This window comes from Cuculus canorus, chromosome 4 (assembly GCF_017976375.1).
Source record: "Cuculus canorus isolate bCucCan1 chromosome 4, bCucCan1.pri, whole genome shotgun sequence".
In the NCBI taxonomy this organism is placed as follows: domain Eukaryota; kingdom Metazoa; phylum Chordata; class Aves; order Cuculiformes; family Cuculidae; genus Cuculus; species Cuculus canorus.
Window position 1 is genome coordinate 55,536,854 of NC_071404.1, and position 25,457 is coordinate 55,562,310.

The 25,457-nt window shown below is 41.5% G+C and overlaps 1 protein-coding gene across 5 annotated transcripts in view; it reads right to left on the reverse strand.

Annotated features, from left to right (window-relative positions):
- Window positions 1–377: 377 nt before the first annotated feature.
- LEF1 (lymphoid enhancer binding factor 1) overlaps window positions 378–25,457 on the reverse strand; it is a 71,626-nt gene continuing 46,546 nt past the window's right edge. For 2 of the 5 annotated variants that reach the window (XM_054066174.1, XM_054066173.1), the window contains exons 6-12: window positions 23,981–24,071; window positions 21,681–21,764; window positions 19,703–19,825; window positions 18,863–19,025; window positions 16,384–16,491; window positions 12,931–12,979; window positions 378–1,415 (exon numbers count right to left, since the gene is read on the reverse strand). In XM_054066174.1, the coding sequence (XP_053922149.1) occupies window positions 1,336–1,415; window positions 12,931–12,979; window positions 16,384–16,491; window positions 18,863–19,025; window positions 19,703–19,825; window positions 21,681–21,764; window positions 23,981–24,071 (698 nt within the window). In that variant the 3' untranslated portion in view covers window positions 378–1,335. Of the gene's footprint in view, window positions 1,416–12,252; window positions 12,294–12,930; window positions 12,980–16,383; window positions 16,492–18,862; window positions 19,026–19,702; window positions 19,826–21,680; window positions 21,765–23,980; window positions 24,072–25,457 lie in introns of all 5 variants that reach the window. The other 3 variants (XM_054066175.1, XM_054066177.1, XM_054066176.1) reach the window with 3 other exon arrangements.

Sequence of the window (25,457 nt, forward strand, 5' to 3'; positions counted from 1 at the left end):
AAGAACAAGAGAGCACTGAGCCTGCCCATTCCTTACTTCTAGTATGAAAACAAGAGACTTCTGCTTCCTTTAGGAAGAAAAAAAAAGTAAATTTCCAAAATCGCTTTTCTTCATGTGAGCAAAGAGCCAAAAGGATATCACATTTTGAACAAGGGATGGCTGAGCTGGAAGCCCTCAGCCTTAGAAGTGACTGTGCCTTCCTGGGCTTGCTTCTACCTTTGAGGGATTCTACTCCATCAAACGTGAGACACTCTTGGGTTTTTTTTAAGCCAGACAATTCGCTTCAGTTTTATTACAAAGCTTTTATTAAAAAACAAATGCTCAGCACATTAACTCAAACTGGAATGACAAAAAAAAAAAAAAAAAAAAAAGTTGACAGTATTTTTGGCAAAGGCTGTGCCTTACTATTTAAAAAATGGGTACATCAATGCTCATTTCAACAACTGGCATAAAATCCCACTAACAGGCTAACAAAAACAGATACAAATACAGAACAATTGAAGTAATAATTCAAGTGCTGGGCTTTTTACAAGGAGAAGGGGAATGGGTGAGAAGGAGAACTCACTGCAGTCAGATTTGCTGGATGTATTGCTTATGCTTACAGAGTAGATGATGCAAGACTGATGTGTCTACTGACCAGCTGACTGTTGGTACATTTATTTAGTTCTATAGGACACTGTGTTATACAGACTGAGAGGCCACTATTTGTTACAAATAGTTTAAGAAAAAAAACCACCTTTTTTTTCCATACAGGTTATTCCTCTGGCAGAAAAAAAAAAAAAAAAAAGAAAAACCCCTTTTATTTAAAAAGTATTTCAGATTTCTGACACTTGTTTAAAAGCTCATACCTAGTAAAATATACACCAAAGAAATTACAAACTAAAAGTTAAAATATAAAAGCATTCAAGTTTCTTAAAAAAAGCTAAAACCAAAATTGATCCTGTCGCACCATTAAATAAAGAGAAGGTTGAGCGTGTCATCCTGGTCCAGGCAAATTCCACTCCTCGGTGTTCTGTATGGGGCAGGTGTGGTCTACATTACTCTGTTGGCTGAAGCAGGCAGAGACAGCCACGCTACTTTGCTGACTCAATATGGACACAGATGAGACGGGGGCTTAAAGAGTGCAAGGCAGAGGTGGAGTGAAGACAAAAGCTGCTCTGCTGACCCAGGAGCTCATGTGCTCTATTTATATCGGGGCTGGACCTTGTGATAGTGAAGGATTTTGGCAGTGATTGTCTTTATGATTCAGTGTCTCTAGCAGTGACATCAGGGTGAATGACATCCTAGACAGACTCCTTGGGGGTGGTCTGTGTGGATGAAGGACACACCTAGGGTTTAACAAGCTTCCATCTCCAGAAGGGGTCCTGGTGTCGCCGCCTTTGCTTTGCAAGTTGAGAAAGCATTTCTTTTCCCACCTACAGGGAGGGGACAGAGAGAGAGAGAGCGATACAGATTATATGAAGCTTTTTTATTTTTTTTAAACCCTTCAAAGCAGCTGCTGGTGGGTCATTGTAACTCTGACACAACTGTGTTAGTGGAATATGTCCTTTGCAATGTCAAAGTTAAGTGCACAGCACTGGTATTTGCACTTGCTAGAAGTTCGCTAGAATATTTATGGAGAGTACTTTGGATTGTAAATAGATGTCCCTACCAACCAAAGTGCTGGGGGTGTTTAAGCTACTTAGACATTTAACGTATTACAGAATTAATTACCTTTTGTAGTGGGTTTCATTTATCTGCAACATTTGACCCAGACATCTGTTACAAAACTAGACATCCTCAGGCTTCGGTGCTCCAGTGGTTGAGGTCAATTAAACCCCTCCATCAGAGCCTCCAGCTCTACTCCCTGAAGAAATGCTGTCTTCTGTAAGCAGCTGGGTAGAGGAAGAGTGGCGGGTGAGGCTTGTGTTAACACTCACCCTATCATGCATCCGCATGACCAGGAGGATTCATTCTGCCGTTCAGTAGGGTAGGGTACATCTTCCAGCTGCATAAAAGCCATGGGCCTCTTACCTAGCAGTAAAGTCCACTAGGAACTTGCAAGGATTTATGTTCTTAAAGCACGTGAAAAGGCCAACAGTGCAAGCCTTATAGGTATTGGCCATCCAGAACGGAAGAGTTCTTCATCATTAGATCTCTGGGTTACATCAGCTGACTTAGGCAATTGCTAACTCAACCATCACCCCTGCCCTTCTGACCCAGACAACTGGGTTGTAACAGGGACTCCACCCAAAGACTGTCTAATGAGTCAGGCGTTTTTCCACAGATGAACACATGCTCTCCAGTAATGGTCTCAGGATTACTGATATCTCAAAAATCTGTGTTAACCTCTAGGCCTCCGGGTACTACTCAGCTGCCAAACAAGTAGAGGGTTCAATGAGCAAAGATTTTGAGAATGACCAAAATTAGCACAGGAATGCAGTTTGGTGGAAAGGGTCAGTGAATTTTCACCAGCAGAAAGACAAAATGCTTAGTCACACAAAGAAGACGCACTGCCAGCACCTTGAATCACGCAAGGCAAGACAGAGCAAGTTTACGAAGAAATGGCTTAAACCACAAGTCAAACTTCTGTTAAACTAATCATAATACATAGACTGCTTGAGCCTGTAAGAGCCACAAGCAAAATTAATCAGCAAATAATACAGCAGGATATTTAAACCACATCCCATTTGCTGCAGCGTCCATGGAGGCCATTACAACACCAGCCCATACTGGTTGAGTACAGGCTAATGTATTCCAGGGTAGAAAGCCTCCAACACTGATTCTGAACCCTTTGATTTTAGTGAGCACAAGCTGAGGCCCCAGAATCCCACTAAACACGCTGACTCCTCATCAGAGGCCACCCACATGACCATTGTTTAGGTGGAAAGGAAGACTGAGAACACTGAAGAAGTTTAGCTACAGACTAAGTAAGGTCAAAAGAATAAGCACAAATTTATATCATGCTGTTCTGTAAAGCGTTAATTTGAAGGACGCTCAGCTCTCCCCCAAACAGCACCATCCCCGATACATAATGAATAATTTTCACCTGCTGCTGGTGGCCACAAAACAACATTTAAATCCACTGTGGCTTCTTAAACAGCACAGCTGAAAGTCCACTGGCAAACCAGAGGTTTCGACAGAGGTGGTCTGTATTGACTAATTCAGTTCCTATTTCCTCATAAAATCAGCCCAAGTCCCAACTAAAAAAAGCCTTCTGAGCTTCCTGCCCCTTTTTTTTTTTTTTTATAAAGTAGCACAGTGCTCCGTAACACATGCGGATCAAAGAGCGGCGAAAGGCTCTACCTTTCCAAGGAGCACGAAAGAGAGGCCAAGCAAACAGCAGAGGAACACTGGGGAGAGCACCCTGCAGCTTTATATTTATTTTGTGCCTTTTCATCCCGGATTTTCAAAGGTTTGGTCCAGGTTGCTCTTCCTGGGAAGGTTTTCCTCTCAGTCTTACATGAAAACATTCAGCTTCCTGTTGAGGAATGGCCTTGAGGCGCCAGGCCAGTAGTTCACAGCCGCCTGATACAAGCGCTGTGATTCAGAGCTACTCCCCATTAGCAGCCAGGAATGTCTACTTCACCGAAGGAAATGAAATGCTCTTCTGTTGAGATGGTTCTCTGCCTCCTCCCCCCCTTCCCTTACCAGCAAGCTGTCTTTGAAGTCAGGAGGTTAAAATAACGACCGCGGCCTTGCTCTGGCCCTCAGCTTTTTCAAACAGCGGCCATCGCTTCTTTTTTCGATCCAAACGCAGCTTTCGCAGCGCTTGCCTCCTTTCCACAGCCCCTCTCCGTGCCTCATTATCCCCTGCTCCCAACAAGGAGGCTGCAGATGCTACTGTAATTCTGCAAGGGGACAGCCACGGTGAAACCCCAAATATTTATATTTCTGTGCGAATACTGCAGTAGAGCAAATTACATGGTAGCTATCCCGAAAACGGCATCTAGAACCCAGCCTTCCCCCAGCTGCACATTAAGGCTGCACACTGGAAATTGCTTCTACTGCTGATAAACCAAATAATACCTAAAAAATACGAATGATGATGGTGTTGCCTTACAGATATAAAACAGGTCAAATCAGGATTCTTTTCAAGAAACCACAGGCATGTGCTAAGGAGACTGAAGACTTCCCACATCTAAGGCTTCACTGGGGGGCTGTAGCTGAAGTCTGGCCAAGCGAGGCATGCCCTAGCAAAACCCAATCCACAAGTGAAGTCGGCGCAATCAAAGACTGCAATTACAGCTCCCTGGCTGTGGTTAGGCTTCAAAGAAAGTGCTGCAAGTCACATTTTACATATGTGAAGTCTTGAGCCTGAGCCACAATAGGAGGCACTGTCTGTGCCTTTTGCAGCATACATCTGACTGCAGGAGGAAAGGGAGGCGGGGGACACCTACCTTGAGAAAGAAACACAAGTGAAGTTCAATAATAATTCAGTATAAAGAGAAAAGCCTTACTACTGAAGTAATAAAACTGCATTTCAGAAATCAATACAGTGGAACTGAAGCCTCCTAACAAGCCTAGACTCAATGTCTGAGGTAGAGAGCAACAGAGGGGGATCAGAAGTCCTCCCCATGCTTGTGAATGAGATGGATTGAAGGGTAGGTCCGCAAGGGCCTTGTGCTCCTCCTCTAGTCTTTAACTTATCTCTGTTTTCTAGAACAAGGGAGAAAATTATGTAGCTTCATCTAGGTTGCGCTAATCAGAAGTATGGAAGAAAGTCAACAGTGTCTAGGTTGGTACAGGATTAAGTACAGAGTAAAAGACACAGCTAACCCTTCACAGAAAGCAAGAGAAAGTAAGAATTTTAAACCATGTGCTTTTTTCCTATACCTTTCCCCACCACAGGCGTTGTTTTCATACAATTCTAACAGGAGATGAGACTATATATATATATATAAGGGCAATTATATTTATTTAAAAAAAAGTCAGTCTCCAAAACTGGTTTCTAATCCAGTACCTAGAAGAACATGTCAAACTCAGGGACCTGGCAGCTGAACCTGTCATTTTCGTTTAAAGTCCAAAATGAGCGTGTTCAACTCACCGCCATGCTTTATCCAATACTCCAGAAACCTGGGTAGGCAAAACCAGTTCAGTATTTATCAGAAAGGTTCATGCTGTTTGTGAAGCCCCTTTGTATTTTCTTTAGCAGCAGAGCTGGAGCGAGTTTCAGGCACAAGCAGTGAGATGCCGGCACTGCAGTCTGCTCCTCTTCCTGCCCAGCTGTGCCACGGTTTGTGGGGTTAGCCTAAACCAGATCCTTGAAACATTCTGGGCAAACAAAAACAAACACTCCACAACCTTTGTTGTTTCTAAACAAAAAAAAAAAACCCACCTCCCAGCAAAACCCCAGTCACTTCAGTAATCCGATTTGCTGCAGGGTCCCACAAGCTGTTACTGCACATGGACGGAGAGACCTACTGGAGACAGGAAAAAGCGCTCTCTGCAAGAGCTGGATGCCAGCAGGCAGCAGAGGAAGCCTTTTAAACTGCCTTTGTTGCCAAAGAAATTACATAAAATTGTACCCTAGAACTGTAACAGATACTGTCACGCTGCAGCTATGTCAGTAGTTCGGTTTTTCTTGTTTTCTTTTTTCTCCTCGCTGCTGTCAGTCTCTACCCACTGCTGGTAACCCTGAATGGAGACTCTAGTAACAAATTATCCACTAGTGTTTTAGATGTCCTGAGGTAACTACCCCTGGAAATACATTGCCTGCAGGTAAAGCCTGGAGTCCTAATTCCTGCCCTCTTAGTCTGGCATAAGATAGATGCATTAAGTGAACAGCAGGAATACTGCTCCCCTCTCCATGAATCAAAGACCTCTTCCAGAGCAGATTACTGTCAGCATGGGAAACACCCAGGTATTTTAGGGCTTTGTGCAGTGATGCCAAAGCAGGTGTGGCTCTTATCAAAGGCCGCCAGCGTAGGCAGCATGAAACTAGAAGCTCTATCACTGAGTTTATCTTTAAAAAGATCCTGCTGGAAGACTCGGGATGTGTTTTTCCTGTTGGCGGTGGGAAGGCAGAGAGGTTCCATGTTTACACTGAAAAACAGATTGCCTCTAGACAGCTCTTAAAGAGGAATAATATACTAACAGTGATCTGCAAGGGAGGAAGAAATCGGCTTAGCCCCTTTTTGTATCTTTATGGCATATAATAAATATTTAGAACACTTTTAAAAATCATTTATTTTATAGACAGAACTGTGATAAAAGATGCATCACTTCTAGGGGCAATGAAATTGCTACTTCAGTCTTCACCTGCTGTAACAGAAAAGACATGAAGTTCTGGTAAGGAAGTGAGAGTCTTTCAAAAGAAAAATAATATAAGTAAAGTTTCCTTTGTAGATCATCTTTTCTGTCACAATAAAACCTAAGTCAGAATTTAAACTGTACTTTGAAAGACAGGCTCAACATTTATATCTTCTAATACATGGAATCATTTATATAGTTGCCACGTATACCATAAGACTCCTTCAATCATAATATCTAAAAGACAGAGCCAGACAGAAACAAAAGCCAGCGCTAGAGTTTGCTAAGCTTTGACAGAATTGCATTCGAATACAATTCTGTTGAAATTAGAGGACGATTTTACCCAAGCTTAGTCTCCAGAAACAAACGGGAAAGACTTTGACAGTATCGTAATAACTTGCTTCCTAGCTGTTCAGGAATATGGTATCGATTTCTCAAAGCTTTTCATGTAAATACACTAAAAACGAAAATGCAGTACAGACTTGACATGAACACCAAAATGCTGAGGTTTTCTTCCAGTTGCGAATGCAACCACTTTTCAAAATCTTTGTTTCCTTTATGAAACCGTTTGTTCCTACAGAGATTTTCTCATGACCTTAGAAGTCTGGATCTGGTGGTGAGTTTACTAAATCCACCAAAATACACTGTTTCCATCCAGAGAAGAACACGCACCAGCCATCAACTCCCTGTCCCCACCCTATCCCACAGGAAGAGTCAGAACAATAGCTGCCTCACTGTTCCTTCATTCTAGTCCAAGCCTCCTACTGATAACACCTCAAACGATATTGGTTTTTTAAATCACTTGTAAGTGTGGCGGAGTTCAAATTCCATTAGCATCTTCACAGCAGTATCTAACAGGACACAGCAACTTGAGCATCTCTGACCAATTAAAACAGGTTCTAGTCATTCACCTGCCAGTTATCTACTTCTGCCCTTTGTCAGTGTCAGTTTAAAACATAAAATGCTGAAGGTCACAGCTGACCACGCTACACGCTTCAATTGCAAAGACTGTTTCATAAATACTTCAGTTTTCTTTTTATCTAATCCTGTATCTGTGCTGATGGTCTAATTGAAAGTGTTCTGCTGAGTTTTTTATTTAGAAAAGCCATGCTTGCCCCTACCCTGCCTTACCCTTATCCCTCCCACCGTCTCTGATTGCACCCAAAATAGCTTTTATACCCTTCCTTCCTTCCTCCCCTTCTGCACTCCACAAGGCCAGGCTGGTAAAGAAACACTCAGTCTGCTCTGCCGCATCTCCCCCAGCAGGTGTCAGTGCCCTTCTGTACCTGCCACCTAAACGGGAGGTGGCTTTTCTTCATGTTTCCTCTTTTGACCATTGTTTTAATGTCAGAGAGTCTGAAAGAGATGTGGTTTTCTATCTTTCTCCTCGGCAAGATCAATGTCAGGTCAGAATTAAGTTGCAGAAGGGGATCTGTCTGAGGGCTGTACTCCTCAAGGGCTACGCCTGTCTCAAAAAGGCTGAAGTTAACCGAAATGTTCAATAATATAAATGTTTCAGTCCATTTTGCCTATGCCACCGTTCACAGGCAAAATGGGCATTAGGGAAACATGGGTCATGCAGGAAACATATTTTTTAAAGCAAATCAGGACATGTCTCTGTGCCATAGCCACACAAATTCTCCCACATACTAACTTCTGCACAAATCCTCTGTTCAAAGCTTCTGAGCAGTCAAGGGGGATGGAAATGGGTAGAGAATTTGCTTCGTTTTCTACTACTCCAATAGCAATTTCAAGAGCACTGGACAAGCCAGGTTAGAAAACCCATGCCTCAGAAAGCAAGGCACCACATCCTCTTTTCATCTTCTTCCTAGGATGCTGGCCAGAAACTCATGGTCAACCATGACCACAATCATCAGAAAGTTCTTTTCCACAGTATTCCAGCTGTAGGTCAGTCCGCTTTACAGTCTGCTTACACAACTTCATTTTATTTCTCAGTAAGAAGGAAAAGATAATCTAGATTGTTTGTTATGACACTATCAAGAAATCTCTTCTGCACTGAAATTTGGCTCTAATTTCCATGTAGGAAGTTTGAAGTGTTATAGATAATTCACTGTTTAAAGTTAAACAGCCTTCATCTGATCCTTTTAAGTGCTTCTAATGGTAAATCAGTATTAGTCAAGTTTTCTCATTTTTGAAAGCTTTGCTAATCTAGATGCTAATTGTCATGGAATTTTGCAAGCCACAAATATACTTCTCACAAGTTTTCAAATGTCTGTTAAGCTCCTCCGTCTCTTTTTAGCCCTTGAAGATATGCCAAAACACAAAGTTAAATTATGTAGCTTGTGAGGACTTCCCAATTGCATCCTGTTGTATGTCAAATGATATGCCTTTTACAATTACCCTACATAGCAAGTTATAAGAAGTTTCCATGTTGCAGAACAATCAGGAGAAACTTTGATTGGTACTCTTCTCCTTCCTTGGTGAAATACTCATGAGCTGCTAAAAATCAGCTTTTTTTCCCTTCCAAAAGACAAACCAGATAGGAAATCAGGAATCTCTACTTCCAACACAGAATTGCTCCCATTTATGTCTTCTAGAAGGCAGTGCTTAAAGTAACAAGACCCACCTTCCTAAAAGGTGCTCAACCCATGATCTTTACATTATCCTTAATCTTAGCTTTCCTCATTTCCCCTTCCCTCCTGGCCTCTCCCAAATCCATTTTTAGCATTATCAGCTCTTATGCCACTATCAGTTGATTTCAAAAGGAGAGAATAAATACAAGTTATTACTTCAACAAAGAAAAAAGTTATTTATTGCAAGAATTGTGTCAAGCCATGTCAACTGAAAACAAAATCCTGGCTGGGGACAGTTCTACAATGTTTCAAGAATGGCCACATGCTTTGGAGCATCTCAGGATAATTTAGCAAAATCTGGAGCACCAGGTCCGAGTATTCCTAAAGCACTCTAATATTAAAATGTTTTTCAAACTGAAAGCAGGCTGAAGGAGATAGTGGAACTCAGCTAAATCCTAAGTAGTGAAGCCATAAGAAGCCTGCTGCTGTGTACAGCCCCAGGAATAGGAGCAACCTAACACTACAACCTTGACTTCACCACTCCGATGACATCCAAGCCAAAAAGCAGGTTAGAGGTCCACCTTAAAAACCAGTTATGTGCTGAAATGTTCACGGACACAACCCCCTCCCGGACTTTCACAGTATCTTAAATCATTTCTGCTTGCATGTCTCTTCCGTTACTTTGCTCTGAACATCCCACCACACAACCCTCCCACCATTTCATCCTTCTCACTTACATCACCGTAATTACAGCCCTGGCTGATCTCCTTTGTGCTGATCTTGAGATTCTTTGGTCTTGCCACCTACTCATTTCTGATTCTTCTCAGATAACAGAACGCTTGCCTCCTTCCCAGACCTCCCACCCTCCTTCCCGCTCTTCTTTACACTATCCATGTGAGTAAGAGAGCTAGTGTTTTCCTGTCTTCAAGAGCTCTTTGCAGCACTCACTGAAAGGCGTTCCCAAACTTATTATCTCCATTCCGTAAAGCCTACAACAGGTCTGCTGTTGGCCTGGTAAGATATTATGCTTGTGGGCAAAACATTCTTTGGATTAGGCTTGCAAAGGGCAAGAGTCTCAACCTTCAGAAGTTTACTTTGAAGTCTGGCTGATTCAGGTTCCCTAAATCATTCTGTGCATTTACTCTCAGCTACAACACATCTGTACATCTCCAATGGAGAGCATTCACTCAGCGTGCAATGTTTAGCGAGGCTGCCTACATGCACATATATGGAATAAACAGCACACTCCCCCTCCAGTGGAAGAAGATCATAGAATCATACAGTACTTAGAGTTGGAACGGACCTTAAAGATCATTTAGTTCCAACCCCCCTGCCATGGCATGGGCAGGGACACCTGCCACCAGCCCAGGCTGCCCAAGGCCCCATCCAGCCTGGCCTTGAGCACCTCCAGGGATGGGGCAGCCACAGCTTCCCTGGGCAACCTGTGCCAGTGCCTCACCACTTTCATGGTGAAGAAATTCTTCCTTATATCAAGCCTCTCCAGTTTATACCCATTCTCCCTTGTCCTATCACCACAAGTCTTTATGAATAGCCTCTCTCCAGCTTTCCTGTAGGCCCCCTTTAGGTACTGGAAGGTTGCTATAAGGTCTCCTCTGAGCCTTTTCTTTTCCAGGCTGAACAACCCCAACTCTCTCAGCCTGTCCTCATATGGGAGGTGCTCCAGCCCTCCAATCACCTTTGTAGCCCTGATATCTGCTGCTATCACACTGTTCTACAGACTGCACAAGGACAGGGACGCAGGTATTGCCAACAGTTTCCACATTGTTATGGAGCTTAAGGGGAAGGAAGAAAGGGCTATGGAGGTAAAAGGGAAAGAGAAAACTCAGAACACTCATCCTTTTCTACTTCAGCGCATCCTTTACTACGGAAAATGCAAACAGAGAAACTCCAACAAAAGTAGTTCAGTGTAGGCGAGGCAGTCATCCTTACAATCTAAGGCACGCGAGAAACCAAATTTCACTTGTTTTTTAACCATCACTTGAACATTAGCTGTGTTCCAATCCTAACTGAGTTCTTAGCATCAATTCAGATAAAATTATGTGTGGTTTGCTTACTGGTACTGTATGAACATCAAAGGGAAAAATACAACAATCGTGGACCTGGGCAACTAAGCTGAAATTTCCATTATAAAACTCAAAGTTAGAGCACTTCCTTTTTTTTTTTTTTTAAATAGGTATAATACTTACAGCAGTCACTGTAACTAATGATACTTTACAGCTACATTTGTTGTGTAGGCTACAGAACCCATATGCTGCAATCCACACCTAAAATCAGCATGAGTCTGGCATATTGCAAAGGGCAAGACTGCTCGCCTGGAAAACTTTTGCTTAGCAGGAAGCAAAAATAAAGCATGCATTTTGCCTTTCCATTTTACTTCAGCTTTAAAAAAAATAAATCCCTAAACTCTTAAACCCAACTCACCAGCATAATGGCATTAACTATAGAAGAGGCTCGAATCATACTGATAGTGACACACTGAATAAAGCAAACTTAACTTGGCTCTCTCAGGCTGGAAGTCCAAGCACAGCAGAGAGCCAACAGGAGGCCACTTTGCTGACCACTCTGAGTGCCAAGTAGATCATGTGGCCAAACAAGTCAGAGGGAGAGGGGTTAAAGAGCCCATTTCTGTTATAAGGCATAGATAAGTTTAGAAAGTGTTATTTTTTTGCATGTTTCTTGGAATTCCCGGGGATCACCCAAGAGCGGTCTGTGTTAATTAGAGAGTACAGAAGCAACTATTATGTCAAATGAATGCCATTCCTACTAGAAAACTTATCAAACAGAGGAAGAGAATGACCAGCCTTCCAACACAAACATTGAGAAATGAGGATCTTGCCATGGTACTGTAGGCACTCACAGGCAGACTAGACGGTGTTATTTGGTATGTGTAATCACTAGTCATTCCACCTTCAGTGCAGATGATATGAACAGAGAAAACATGCTGGAAATACAACAACAACAAAATCCAACCCGCACCACACATGAAATACCACCGTATAGTTGAGGGAAAAAATTCTTGATTCGTCCTATTTTCTTAGCAGATGTTTTGTTAGTACAAAGGTGAATAAGTTTTTTTAAAAAAAGTGTACCCAGCCAGGTAGCATCTTGTGGATGTCAGCACATAAAATGTACTCCAAAGCCAGCATCTAATCTGCTCTGATGAACTGTGACAGGCTGCTGGCTGGGAGGGTTTGCACCGCTTAATAAACCCACCCCTGTGCTTCAAAGGCAGACTTGCAGCAAGTCAGTGAGGTATGGTCAGTTTGAAAATATTAAGGTTAAGAAGTGAAATGGTGAACACCTAATGGATAGCCGGTATAAAAACCATCAGTGGTCAAAGTAATATTAGCTTTGGGATATGGTACTTCTGCAATTTTTGCTAATTCTTATTATTGCATTAAATTTATAAGAAAGCTTATTTTACAATTCAGTTTTATCATCAGGAAAGCTTTAGAGATGTTCTTACCATGCTTCAGATGTAGGCAGCTGTCATTCTGGGGCCTGTACCTGTAGAAGATTGTTTTCCTTTAACAAATTTCTGTTACAGAGTTTTTGCACATTCCAAATAAGTTTGTTTGCGACAGTATAACATGGATATTTTGGTGTGGTTTTGGTTTTGTTCTTTGGTTTTTTTATGGTTCTTATACCAGCCATTTTGTTGGGGAAAACAGGGTGTTTCTCTGTACATACTTGACAGGCAAAGAGGAGACCTCACTGATGCTTTTAGCCAACCTACTAGGCAGCTGTTAGTGAACACAGAAACATAAAATACAGTGATAAAAAATACAGTGGCTACAGAAAGTTCAGTGTAAAAAGCTTCCAGTGTCTAATGATCCCACACAGTATTTGAGACACAGTTAAGTCTAAAGATTATACAACACTAATTGAGGAGAAAAGCAAAGGTAAAGCAATGCCCAAGTTCAGCCAAAGATGTTGATGCCGTCAGGAATGCTGCGTGGAAAGGTGTACAGGAAAGGAGACATATACAGTGCGCATTTTCACAAGCTTGCATTCCAAGTGAAGTGTCTTAAAGCATCCATCAGAAGCAAGTGTTATAGAAAAGCGTATGAAAACAAAGAGCACAAGCCCCGGTTTCTAAAACACACCTGAGGTGAATGGTATGTAAGAGTTGGTCATGGCCTACCTGATGCTGATTCCTGCAACTTTTCCCTCTTCCTCTTCTTTTTCTTCCCCTGAAAAATAAAACAATACCATACTATTACACACACAGACCTTTTTTTGTCACTCCTCCACTGCACAGTATAGAAACAAATGCTATCTGGACACCGAGAAAGCAGTTAGGAATAAACACAATTGGTTTTGGTGTACCTAAAACATTTTCTAACTTACTTTCAAGAGTTTCAATTGTAACAAGGTTTGCTCTCGGCATCTATGGTGAAATATGCACATGAGCAATACGCATTTTTATATCCACATGGAATTACAATTTCTGGCAGTTTTTCAACTAACACTGGCAGCCACACGCATCTAAGACTTCTCACGCTTAATAATCTGATGACACATATGTTGATATCATAATTTATGGCTCTTACAAAAACTCTTCACACATTCAGATACTTAACGCTGTCATACATGGCAACAGCAGACAGGGTGTTGAAAGTTCCTCGGATGACCATACCTTGTCCCCAGGCTGCGAACGAGCCAACTAGAACTGTTCTGATAATGCTCATACCTTAACAAAAGCCAAGTGTGGTATGGCTGTGCCTGGAGAGTGCCCTGTGCAGTAAGACAATAGCAGACTGCCGTACAGCAGAACACCCCTAATGTGACTAAGGTGCAATACAGAAATGGATGTCTGGCAGCTGTCTTTCTTGGACACCGCACTGGCACTAGCGTGCCGGCGCCGGTTCATCATGCCAACCCACACACTCAGCCTTCTCCCACACATCCATCTATGGAAAAGGCCAGAGCTCCCAGTTCGGAGAGTCTTTCATGAAACAAAAGGTCAGTTTAGATCCACAATTTTAAACCTCATTCATCCTACAACACTGTAATTACCACTTTGATATTCAGCTACATAATTTCCCTTTATTGTCCTGTATTGTCAGTCAAAGCTTTTTTTCCTTTTTTTTTTTTTTAAAAAAAAAAAAGTCACATCCATCATATTTTAAAGAAGACTTCAAGTTGCCTGGACAGGCCCTGACGGAAGAACTCTGAGAAACCTTGGTGCCATTGCTCTAAGCAGGACTGCAGCACACTGTACATCCTTCTGCCCCCCAGCTAGAGTTTACTCCACTCAGCACAGGCTGTGCCACACACAGTGGCCATAAACTGGAAGGGCTGAGGTGGAGACACGTTTTTCCATTAGTTAACCATGCCAGCTGACGGGATGGGCAGCAGGTGATGTGAGAAACCACCTCAAATCACTGCAACGCTCACCGACAGACAGCAAGCAAGGGCTCCAAATACACGCTACGGTGAAACTACGACAGATGCATTTAACTAGTCTCCAATCTGCTCTGATAGTCTCACCCTGCCTGACTCTTAAGCTCCTGTCCTTATTCATCCTGACACTGGCAAAAGCACTGGGCAATGCCTTGTGAATGAGCTCCCAAAGATGGGGACCATGACTAGAAGTTGGAAAGTAGATTTCAAGGGCTCTGGGAAACTCACGGTGATATGCTTCACCACCTAGGTACCAAGGCATTACTTCTTTACCGAGGAAACTGTGTTAGTGCAGATGTTAACATGGAAAAATCACGGGAGGAAAATTATGGCAGACTGACTTCAAGTGCTAAAACATAATGAAATCTGACCTGAGATCCCCCTATGAGACACCAGAAGCAGAACAGAAGTAAAAGGCTGGGCTGAACACTAGTTGTCAGTATTCCCAAATGAGGTAGTTTTTGACAACTCCAGCACACAAAGACATCATCAATTTATCAAAACACTGTGCTTCTCATGAGCCTGAAGGTATCATAGAACCTTTTATGACCCCCTGATTTCCCTTACTTGGGTCATAACACTGTCGTACAACTTCGCAGGACTACTTTGGGTGTCAGTAATAAAAACATAATAAAAAGCACACAGATACTGTCAACAGTTGAATAACAACGCTTAAAATGTTCTTGAAATTTCTGAAATCCTGAATGACCAGGCAAACCAAAAGAGAAGAATTAAAATTAAGTGCTACATATTTTTAGTTGCACTGTTTTGTGAATTTCAACCATGCAAAACAGAAGAGTCACCCGTAAGTCACTTCTAACCCCCAAAATACTGCAGTAATATCTGTGCTAAATGAATTGTATTCATTTAGCACAGACATTTAAGCTATTTTTTGATGGCTTAAGTTAGAAAGAAAGGAAGAGAAACAAGAAAAAAAAAAAGACATATAACTGAAAAGACTTCAGTGATAAGCGATCACCTTCTCACTACCACTACCACAAAAGTGTGAATTGCTGGAGAGGCAGAGAGAAGGACTGCAAGAGGAAGCCAGCGGAGTTCTCCACTGTAACATACAGGACTGGAGTATGTTAGAGCTGTACTTCCATGCAGGATGTGGGCTGGAAGCACGTTAAAGAGAATTCATACGTGCCACCTTACACTCTCCAAATATCTCTCAAGGCATTTAAGAAACCACAGATCCACTGCTTTTGCTATATGGCAATAGGCTGTGGCAAAACACATCAGGTTCTCAAAGTCAACATGACCAAGCATCACAGGACAATCTTGGAGACTGACATTCCATAAATATGAACTAATAAAGCTCCAAAGTGGTTTGACTTTCCAGCAAGCAAGCTTAGGACAACTGAAATCCCCTTGTTTTCAGGGAGTGTATCACTAAGACCCTGTTTGTTCCCATGGATATTTCAAGACAGCTCTGTTGACATGGTTTTGTTTCTGGAAATAAACCCTACCTGCGTGAGGTCATGACAGCTCATCTGCTAGAAAAGCTGACTGTACAAAATAGGCAGAAACGAGCTGCTGGGGTTTACAGCAGTGCCCTTGCTTACAAAACTGGGCATGGATGTATAATTGTGCAGCGTAAGCCACGTAACATGCTATTAACGCTTGATATTTAATTATGAAATAATAGTAATTGTAAGAAAACTTACGTTTCGCCAGACTATATAAAAGCAGAATCTATCATGAAGTTTCCTTATACAAATTTTGCAAGGCTTTATTTCAGAGATGGAGAATTCTGAATTACTTCCAGCTAAAGTTGAGTTTGTGTTAAGATACCTGGGCTTTTGGTTCTCTTGAAAGAGACACACCCCTTTTTTGCTCAGGTCTAAAGAATATTTCTGGATAGCAAGTTATCAAATAGAAAATTATGGAAAACTCACAGTAGAATATAAGCTTTCTGATAGTAGTGGCAATTGCCTTATAAAAAACCCGCTTTCCATGCTAATGTTACCCCTCAAAAACTGTGATTTTTGTAAGAAGTCATTGCAACAAGAACAACAAAATCTCAAGTTTTCTGGATGCCTAAAGTGTAAACAAATAAAAGGCTTATGTTATACATTTGTTCACTATCCCTCCACCCAGAACTTTCCACAAGTGAAAAAGAAAAAAGAAAAAAAAAAGTTAGGTAAAGGAAGTTAATTTGAAAAGAGCCCTCAAGTAACCGACTTACGTAGTTGTCTCTTGCAGACCAGCCTGGATAAAGCTGCATGTGTAGCTGCCTTTCTTTACGAGCTAGTTCATAATATTTTGCTTGTTCTTCACGGGAGAGAGCATGCCACTGCAAATAAAATAAACATAGCATTAGACTAAGAAATAACTTACACCTAGGCAAAGGATGACATGAGCAAGTGTTTTTGTGACTTTGATTCTACTGCAAAAATTAAATTTATTAGCAATTACAAGCACTTGTGTTTATCGACCAACTTTCAGGCATTTGTCAGCTCTGCAATTGCCAAGTGCCTTGAGCAAGACAAAAATCATTTATGGAAAAAGGTTTTACCAAACAAACTGCTCACAGAACCATACTCTCCCAACACTGTTCCAAAAAAGACCCAATCCCAAAACCCCAAACAACCGAAAAGCACGCTCTAGCTCCTGACAAAACAGAAAGGTTCTGTGGTGTTTCTAAAGGGCAGTGAGCACCCCACCGCAGAAGGGTTTGCTGTCTTGTTTTTAAGCAGCAGCTGCACACCAGTTTTCAGTGCCAACACAGAGAGCTTTCTGGGCACTAGCAGGCTCCTGTTCCAAGATCAGTACTGAGCTGCAAGGTAAAGTGTTTTCTAATTTCTTCTTGTAATAGAAGAAAACAGCAATTGCAAAAAGTTCTAAGATATAGAAATCCCAGAACTATAGTCCTCCAAATTACATGAGTTGACCTCTGTAGCCAAGAAGACTCTTGAAAACATGCATGAGGGGGTGGGAAGAGACGATATTAAAAATACAGACAGGAAATCATTATGACACTCATGCAAGAGTAATTTACAGAACCAGGATTTCAGATCAGATCACATTCGTATGATTTAATATGTCGTTTTGTTACACATTGGAAGATGTGAACTAAAGCACTTCTGTATCTTGACTTGGCAAGTTCAATGTGTTACTGAGAGCACAGCAGTTCAGACTATTTGCAACTCTCAAACTGCACACAAGCATTCCAAAGCTGGAAGTAGTGAACATGATGGCATGGCATCAGAGAGCCCAGCAGCATGCAAAGCATCAGCTCTCGAGAACAGAAATGGTTCCCATTTTGGAGTGGCAAAAGGTACAGTAAATAGCGACCAGAATGACTGAATACAAAACGTTTGATAATAATTAATCTCCCAGCAATTTTATTAGATAACTTGTTGTTTGTACCACAGTAAAAGTGGAATTTGAGGTACTTTCATGGAGAACAGTAACTTGAAAGGAGGAGTTCAAGCTGAGGAAAAAGCAGGCGATGGAGCGCTGAGGCTTGACTCATTACCAGAATGGAGGTAAATAAGCCATTGCCCTCATCCAGGGCAAGGAAACAAGGTTAGCATTCTAACCAACTAAGATCAATCCCTGAAGAAGTGAGAATGAAACCACGATCCTGAAGATCTGCATGAAGAATGGAAAAGGCAAGCACTGAGATGTCCTTTAAGAGGAGGTAACAAGAACATCAGGGAGAAGACAGAAGGCTGCAGGAACCGAGACAAGTACCAATAGATTTCTGCTCTGTTGGGCGGCAGGGAAGAAGTCTTCAGATTGTAATAGAGAAGAAGCAGTTAAGGTCATGTACTGATTTCCCACTTAAAAAGCACATGGTTCTCAGAGATTTGCAGAGCCTCTCAATACTACTTTAGGCAGTGACAAGAAGAAGGGTTGACTGACGAAGGGGATTTGAATAATCCCTACTGAAACTCAGATTGATACAAAAGTCATCCTTTTTCTCATTTCCAGGACATTCAAGGGCAAAACGGGCATTTACCTCTACTGCTTTCCCTTGGAAGAACAACACTGACAGTGACCATGAAGTTTGTAATTGTGGGTTGGCCTGCATACTTCTTTTTGGAGCATGGAAAGAACAAAACACACCAGCAATGCCACAGAAGCAAAAGGCTCTGGGATGTATATCAGGATCACCCAATACTTGCCCGTTGACTTTAGAGCCATTCAGAACTTGACTGGACAAGTACCTGAGCAATCTGACGTAATTGGACCTGCTCAGAGTAGGTGCTGGACGAAATGACCTCTACAGGTCCCTTGCAACCTACATGACTTTACAATTGGACCACATTATATTCAATTCTGAGTTCTATTTTCACTGGTGTCCAGCGTTCGTCTTTGAATCATCCCCTCCTGCTCTGATGGGCATCAGCCTAAGGGAGGACCCAGAAGGTTATCTGAATGCTCCTGTCACGTGTGAATGAAGAAATTTCATGCCTGAGGTGCATTCCACCATGACATGAGTGGAATAGACACCAATTTGATGATGTTGCTAATGCTGAAAAAAGAAAAATCAAGAGACTGCTTTTATTTTTATTTGCATGTTTTAACTTCCATAGCTAATTTGATAGTTGCACATTAGTTAGCACCTCAAGCAGAAAGTGAACCATCACACTCAACTAAAGGGAAACACACACAAATTAGCAGCACACGTGAGTATACACACACTGTTCTGTACATACCCTTCTGCCAAGAATCTGGTTGATAGCTGCGCTTTCTTTCAGAGTACACTCTGCTACAACGTTCGCTCTCATTTCTTTCATGTACAACATGAAAGCATTCAGAGGTTTCTTAATATGAGGTCTTTTTGGCTCTTGTTCTTTTCTCTGTTCGTGCTGAGGCTTCCTAAAACGTGGTGGGAGAAAGGGAAAGGAGGGGGGGAAAAAAGCATCCATTTACCTTCAGCCTAAAAATCCTCAACGGAAAATTACCAACCTGTCGTTACAGTAGCATTTAAGTAGTAAGAATGAGAATTTCAGTGGTCGTGTACCATCCACTTATCTCTTTTCAGAGAACTGACTTAATTTAATACTCAGGGAGAATGTCAGGTTGACATTCTCTAGCAAATAACATTTGATCTGTGAATCCGCTCCAAATTCATCCCTTGTCCCAATTCTCTTTTTGAAAGGCTATCCATAGTACCCTAGAAGACCACTGCTACAGGTCAGAGGATAGCTCCTCATCCACTTCTTTCTTAGGCCTCTTGCCTTCAAGCAATTAGGAAAAGGGCATCTTTTATTAGTAGATTTTGCAGTTAAGATCTTTTCCGGCAGAAGTTTGTGAGTTCACACTTAAGCAACATCCATAGCTAGACAGATCCAAGATGACTCTTGCTGATAGCTAAAAAGTGCTGGACTGGAATGAAAATGGCTTCATGTCTCATTACTCTTCCCAAATAATGTCCCATTTCAGTTATAGGAGAAGAGTGAAAACTCAAAGGGGACATGAAAGGCGCTCTTCTTCAGAGCGAGTTAGTTCTCAAACATTTATAGATAACGGCTAGTGCAGAAAGGCAAACTCACACATGCATTAGCTCACTGTCGTTGTGCGGATGTTCTTGTTTTACTTGAGGTGTTACAATAGCTGGGTGAGGGATTCCAGTTGTGTGAGGGCCTGGAGGACCAGGAATCATGTGATGTGAAAACCTAAAAGAGAAAATAACAGAGGGTCTGTAACCCTACTGAAGACAAACATCAAACACATATGAGAGCAGTGGGATGCCCCAAGAACACAAATGCTACAGAGCTTGCAATGGAAGGCAATTCTTTAAGAGAGCACGAAAAATATTTGGCTAAGATTTGTGCATTATAGCCCACTTATTCAGGAAAAACAAATAAACAAACAGAACAGTCAACATTTTGGTTTTAAAGAAGTTATTTTATTACCTTTCAGGCAAACAGTTTTAGCAACGCACACAAGAAACATTCCATGGTTGAACTGTTGCACTGACTTTCAATAAAAATACACATTTCTTAACCAAAAACTGTACTTCCACACCAAGATATAAATGTTCTTAAAATATCCACCACCAGCCAATGCAAAGGAGGGAACTGCCATGCAGAAACAAATAAAATAAAAGGAGGAGAGTCTTTCCAAGAAGTCCCTGATGGCTCTTTACAGAATGTCTTACTTTACAAGTTACTTAAACTAAAAGATTTTAACATCGCTTCACCTGAACTCACTATCCTTCCCTCAAATGCTTAAACAAAAAAATAATAATCCTGCATACTGTAAGAAGGAGGGGAGGAGGGAGAAGGAGGGAGAGAAAGAAACTTATAACCTAAATAAACTTTCATTTCATTTGTACAAGAAGGAAAATGGGAAAGAAAATCTAAGCACTGGTAACTCTATCACCCCCCTCTGCTGACTCAAGTCATACTCAAGGATGCCCAAGGTGGATCTTGAAGGTACTGAGCACTGCAAGCTCAGGAGCAGCAGAAAACCTACATGCTTTATTTTGAACTGGTGGAAAAGTACCATTACTATCAAAGCAAAGCTCTACAGGTTTGCTGAATGAGTGCTGGTTAAGGAATCACATCCAGCGTCTTCTTTCTCCATTCCCTAGTCACCTTGCTCTTCTACTTTATGCCACCAAAATAAAGCAAACACAAAGCCTGGTAACCAACACAAGTCATTTCGTTATAGAGAAAGAATGGTTTTCTTCTCTATCACTCTGACAGGCACATGTTTACCACTCCCCTGTAAAGAAGTGAAGAGACAGTAATAATCCCAAGGAGCCCATACAAACAGAAGCAAGAGGACCCACCTGGGAGCCTGTCTGAAGTCCCCGTGCAAGAGGATGTCTTTTCTACAGGTTACACAAAAAACCTCTAAGAATGGTATATTGCAACCTCGTGTACATCAAGCACAGGATGTAGAAGCTGTCTTTAGAGTGAAAAAGCAGAGGAAGGGAGGTCTGGAGTGTGTCATGGCCAAGTTAGCATTGCTTGCTTGCACTTAGACATAAAGACACAGTGCCTGATTCACACACCAGTACAAACACACTGTGCTGGCATCCCTTCCCATTAGTGGCTTTGGGCTATGAAATACCTACTTGGAGCAAGTTTCCACACAGAGTGATACCTAAATGATTCAAGGCTAATTACCAACAACTTTAAAATTAGAACTAGAGAACACAGACTAGAGCAACAATCCACCTGGTTGCATACTTGCATGAGCAAAACCCAAGGATGCACACTACATGTTGCATCTAGAAATGAACTAACAACTCATTTCAGATGTAACAGCTCAATTAATTGTTGACAATTCACCACTGCTCTGAATTGCAATGCTTCAGAGACTGCCAAGAAAATGCTAAATGAGACCAGTGTGGGATCCAGGCAAGCTGTATATACACAAATAAGTTAAATAAAAATGTACGCATAAAGTTTTAGCTGACTGAAAAGCAAGCAAAGGCAGACCAAGATGCAAGCAGAAGAGCAACTTGCCCTCTAACGCCAGCAGTTACTCCCCAGTCAGTCATTCATTTCCTACACCTACCTGGACATGGAAGGGTCGACTGAGAGTGAGGATGGATAGGGCTGCCTGAATCCACTCGAGATGGGATATACAGGCTGACCTTGCCTGAGGTCACAGAAGAAAGGAACCCATCAATCATATGATACGGTATTCAATAGTTACTCTAGAGTTACAAGCACTTGATGGGAACTCGGTTCCATTCACAAAAAATAGTAATAGGCAACATTTGCAAGAGTTCTGCTGTATTCAAAACTAATGAACACTTGAACACTTTGGACTTTCTCCCCTGCTATTCAAAGATTCCCAATCGGGGTTTCCATCGAGGAAGAACGCAAAACAACCAGCCTTCCTCCCCAAAAGTACACGTGCATGCACACACATGCGTATGCATGCACACTATCTATCCCTCTCACCTTAGTTTTAGAAGCACTGGAATCATTATTTGGTTACCCTGCCCTCAGGAAAAAGGCATTTTATTCCAAATAGTCGTACTGTACATCAGTACGAGAACATCAGACTGAATTGTCAATCTAGAAAACCTTTTGAACAGTTCTATCAAGTCTTCAAAAACTTAGGACTCTCTCCATTTGCATCTTCTATAGTGAGGCAGCTTTTCTAAGAAAGTAGTTTATTTAATATAAAAACCCCACAACCATCTAAAAGTCCAAAGCAACACAAGTCCATCTGGTCTACTTAAGAGTTCAAACTTTGCAATCCAGTATAAGAAACTTGTGCAAAGTTCCTGCCTCCTTTATACTCCCACATATATGGAATATTTTGGTATTGGGACACACATTTGAACTCTTCAGTTTATCATCATCACTTCGTTTTGGTTAATTTCAGTTAGCAACAGTTCAGGTCACGACTACAATTAACACCCTGAAGTAGGATGCCATGGTTATGCAAACAAATACCAGTTCAGTCCAAATATTGAACCAGCCCAGAGAGACCACCACACACATCAATCCTATTCAAACAGCTACTTATTGACTGGCGGATCAGCTTTCGGTGGGGAAAAAAGGGGATATTGACCTTTGTAAGGTTCAGGATACAGGTTTCCCATTTGGAGTACATTACTGGATATGAACAGTGCTCAAAGGGAAATGAGAAAAAAAAAATAAAGGTGGAGGAAGTCTCAGTAGCACTACTGCACAGAAAGCAGCTGGAAGCTGTATAGCTTAAGGGATGGCTGGATATATGCTGTCATCAGTGAGCACTGCTGAACACACCCCTAAGCCTTATAAGACTGGATCTTGTCTCTCCTTTCTCTTTTTCTGCTTCCTTTCCTCTGGCCTCTGCATTGAGAAACAATTCAGATTGACCACATCTGGAAAATGAATGCCAGAAACTGCCTGGTGGTGGTGGAGGTGGGAAATCAACTGAGCAGCAACAAACTGGGAGGGCGAGTGTCAGAAAATAAGAAAAAAAAAATTGTCAGATATTTCTATATTTTAGTTTAGTATCTGATAAAAATTTGTTCCAAATAGGTACGTGGCACTTTCTGAAATACTTGGCAGCAATACAGCCATTTCACCATCTTCTGCTCCCCACTTTCTATGCCTACTGTCATCTGGATTACGTTTTCCTCCCATAAACACATCAAAAAGAAAAATCTGCATTGCCTGTTGCACGGGCACAGATCAGTCAAGACACGGATCCTAAAGCACTGAAACTGTAGCTGAGTTTCCTTTATTCCTTACTCGGACAATCTGAGGGCGACTACCTATCTACCTCAAGCAGATATGAAGCATCCTGCCAAATCGATTACTCTGAAAATACATTTCCTCCAAAAGGAAAATGACACCCCAAATGGCAGAGAAAGATCCTGAAAGGCCTACGATTAGCAAGAGCAGCAAAATCTCCCAATAATACAGGCTTCACTCCATAAAGAAACTGTAAAAAGCAGCAGACTATAAAAGTTTGCTCTTCGGTTTGGTGCAGTTTCAAGATTTCCCCACACACACACTTCAAAGTTCCTTCTTACCTCCCCTCAGTAATTGCAATTTAGTTTATTAAAAATTTACATTTAATTCATTGAGAACTGTTTTCTTCTAGCTCTCCAAATGCCAAGAGCCACAAATCTCAGACATAAGAAATACATGGACTTCAAAGTCAAATCTACACATTTCAATTCCTGTATGTGTTCAAAAACCAGATTAAATTCATTTCAAAGATGAGTATTTTTTGATCTTTTCAACTAAAATAACCTAGTAATTTCTTACTGCAGCAGCAACCTTATTTTGTAAATGCTGTGATTGATCCAACAACAGCGAATGGTGTGAACTTGCACCTTTGTCTGAAAAGAAGCTCAAAGATCTTACCAGCCAAGAGGTGGTGTTATCTGTCCAACCCCCCCTGGAGACAAGGGATAGAAGGTAGGGAGATCAGGAGCTGGAGGATGCCTGGACATGCCTGTTAAAAAGCACAAAAAATGAATGACTTTTCCCTGAAAATACTACACGTGAGCTACAGTTCACAGTTAACACAGCCAATCTTACAATGGAATTAGTGCTCTAGATAAGAAATAATCACCTTCTCAGTTAGTATTAAAAGCAAAAGGCTATCCATACCACCTTTAAAATAATAACTTGCACATCATATTGCGATTCAAAGGAGAATACTGGAAAAAATGAAGTGGAAGGAGGGAATAAATGCAGGTAAGGGCCTGCACAAGTTTAGGTCTCCTGTAAAGAGTGTTAGACAATACTGTCGTCTCCACGGTTTTACCAAACCCGAGTGGATCCTGAAGACCTCTTCTAACACAGCATGAAACAAGAAGAAAATAAAGCGTTGTCAAAGAGGCAGTGCAGCAGAGCTATGAGATTAGGTAAATTGCTACTTGTACATTTTCACAGGTTCCCTTATGGATTCACAGATTTTGGAAAACTTGCTACCACAGAGGATCAGTGGTTAATTAAGAATCATTTTCAGGCCTGTAATGGTCACACTTGATATGATTCATTTGGCTTTCAATTGTCACTCCAGCTCCAACTAAGCTCTTCATCAAGTTGACTCCTGTGGGCTCCAAGGTCAATCTGTTTTGCATTGGTAGTATTTCATGGGAAAATAGGAGTCCCATCAGAAACAATCCATCAGCTCACATTCCGCAGAACACAGAGTCCTACAACTGCAAGAATCACCTCAAGATTAAAGCTAATCCTCATCCCAAAAGGGTTCACTGTCTCCATTCTTCACCTAAACCTCGCGCCCCCAGGAGACATGGAATTAGAGTTGCAGAGGCCACAAAGACATCAGTTTATTTAAATGTGTTTGGGGAAGAGGGGGCTGAAGCAGAAGGAATTGTTAAGTCTACTTCACATGGTAAATCAGCTGCTTTAAAAAGGCATTAAATATTTATGTGGTGACACTCCAAAGGTCCGAGATTGAGTGTGTGCTACCTTGAGACTTGGTTTATAGATTGAAGTTACCGATTTATTTCTCCTCCTAGTTTTTTATTTAAATATCCTGAATTCAATTATAATATTTGGACAATGTATTTTGGGACTGTGCACAGAAAAGGATGGAAAACAATACTGCTGGTGTTACTGTCCCAAAAAAGCTAAATTCTCAGACTTGGGATCACAACCTGAGGATCTTATTTTTGGCTAGTTGTCTTTTCAAAGGAATAAAACAGCTGGTGGCTGACAGGAGAGGGAATACTTTATACATCCCAGAGTTTTTATGTGAGAGGGAATGCTCTTTTAGAACAGTTAAAAAAAAAAAACAAACGGTGAAAAGCAAGCCTAGCTTCTGATGTCTCTCGTCTCTGGCGACAGTTGATGCTCCTGGGAGCAACAA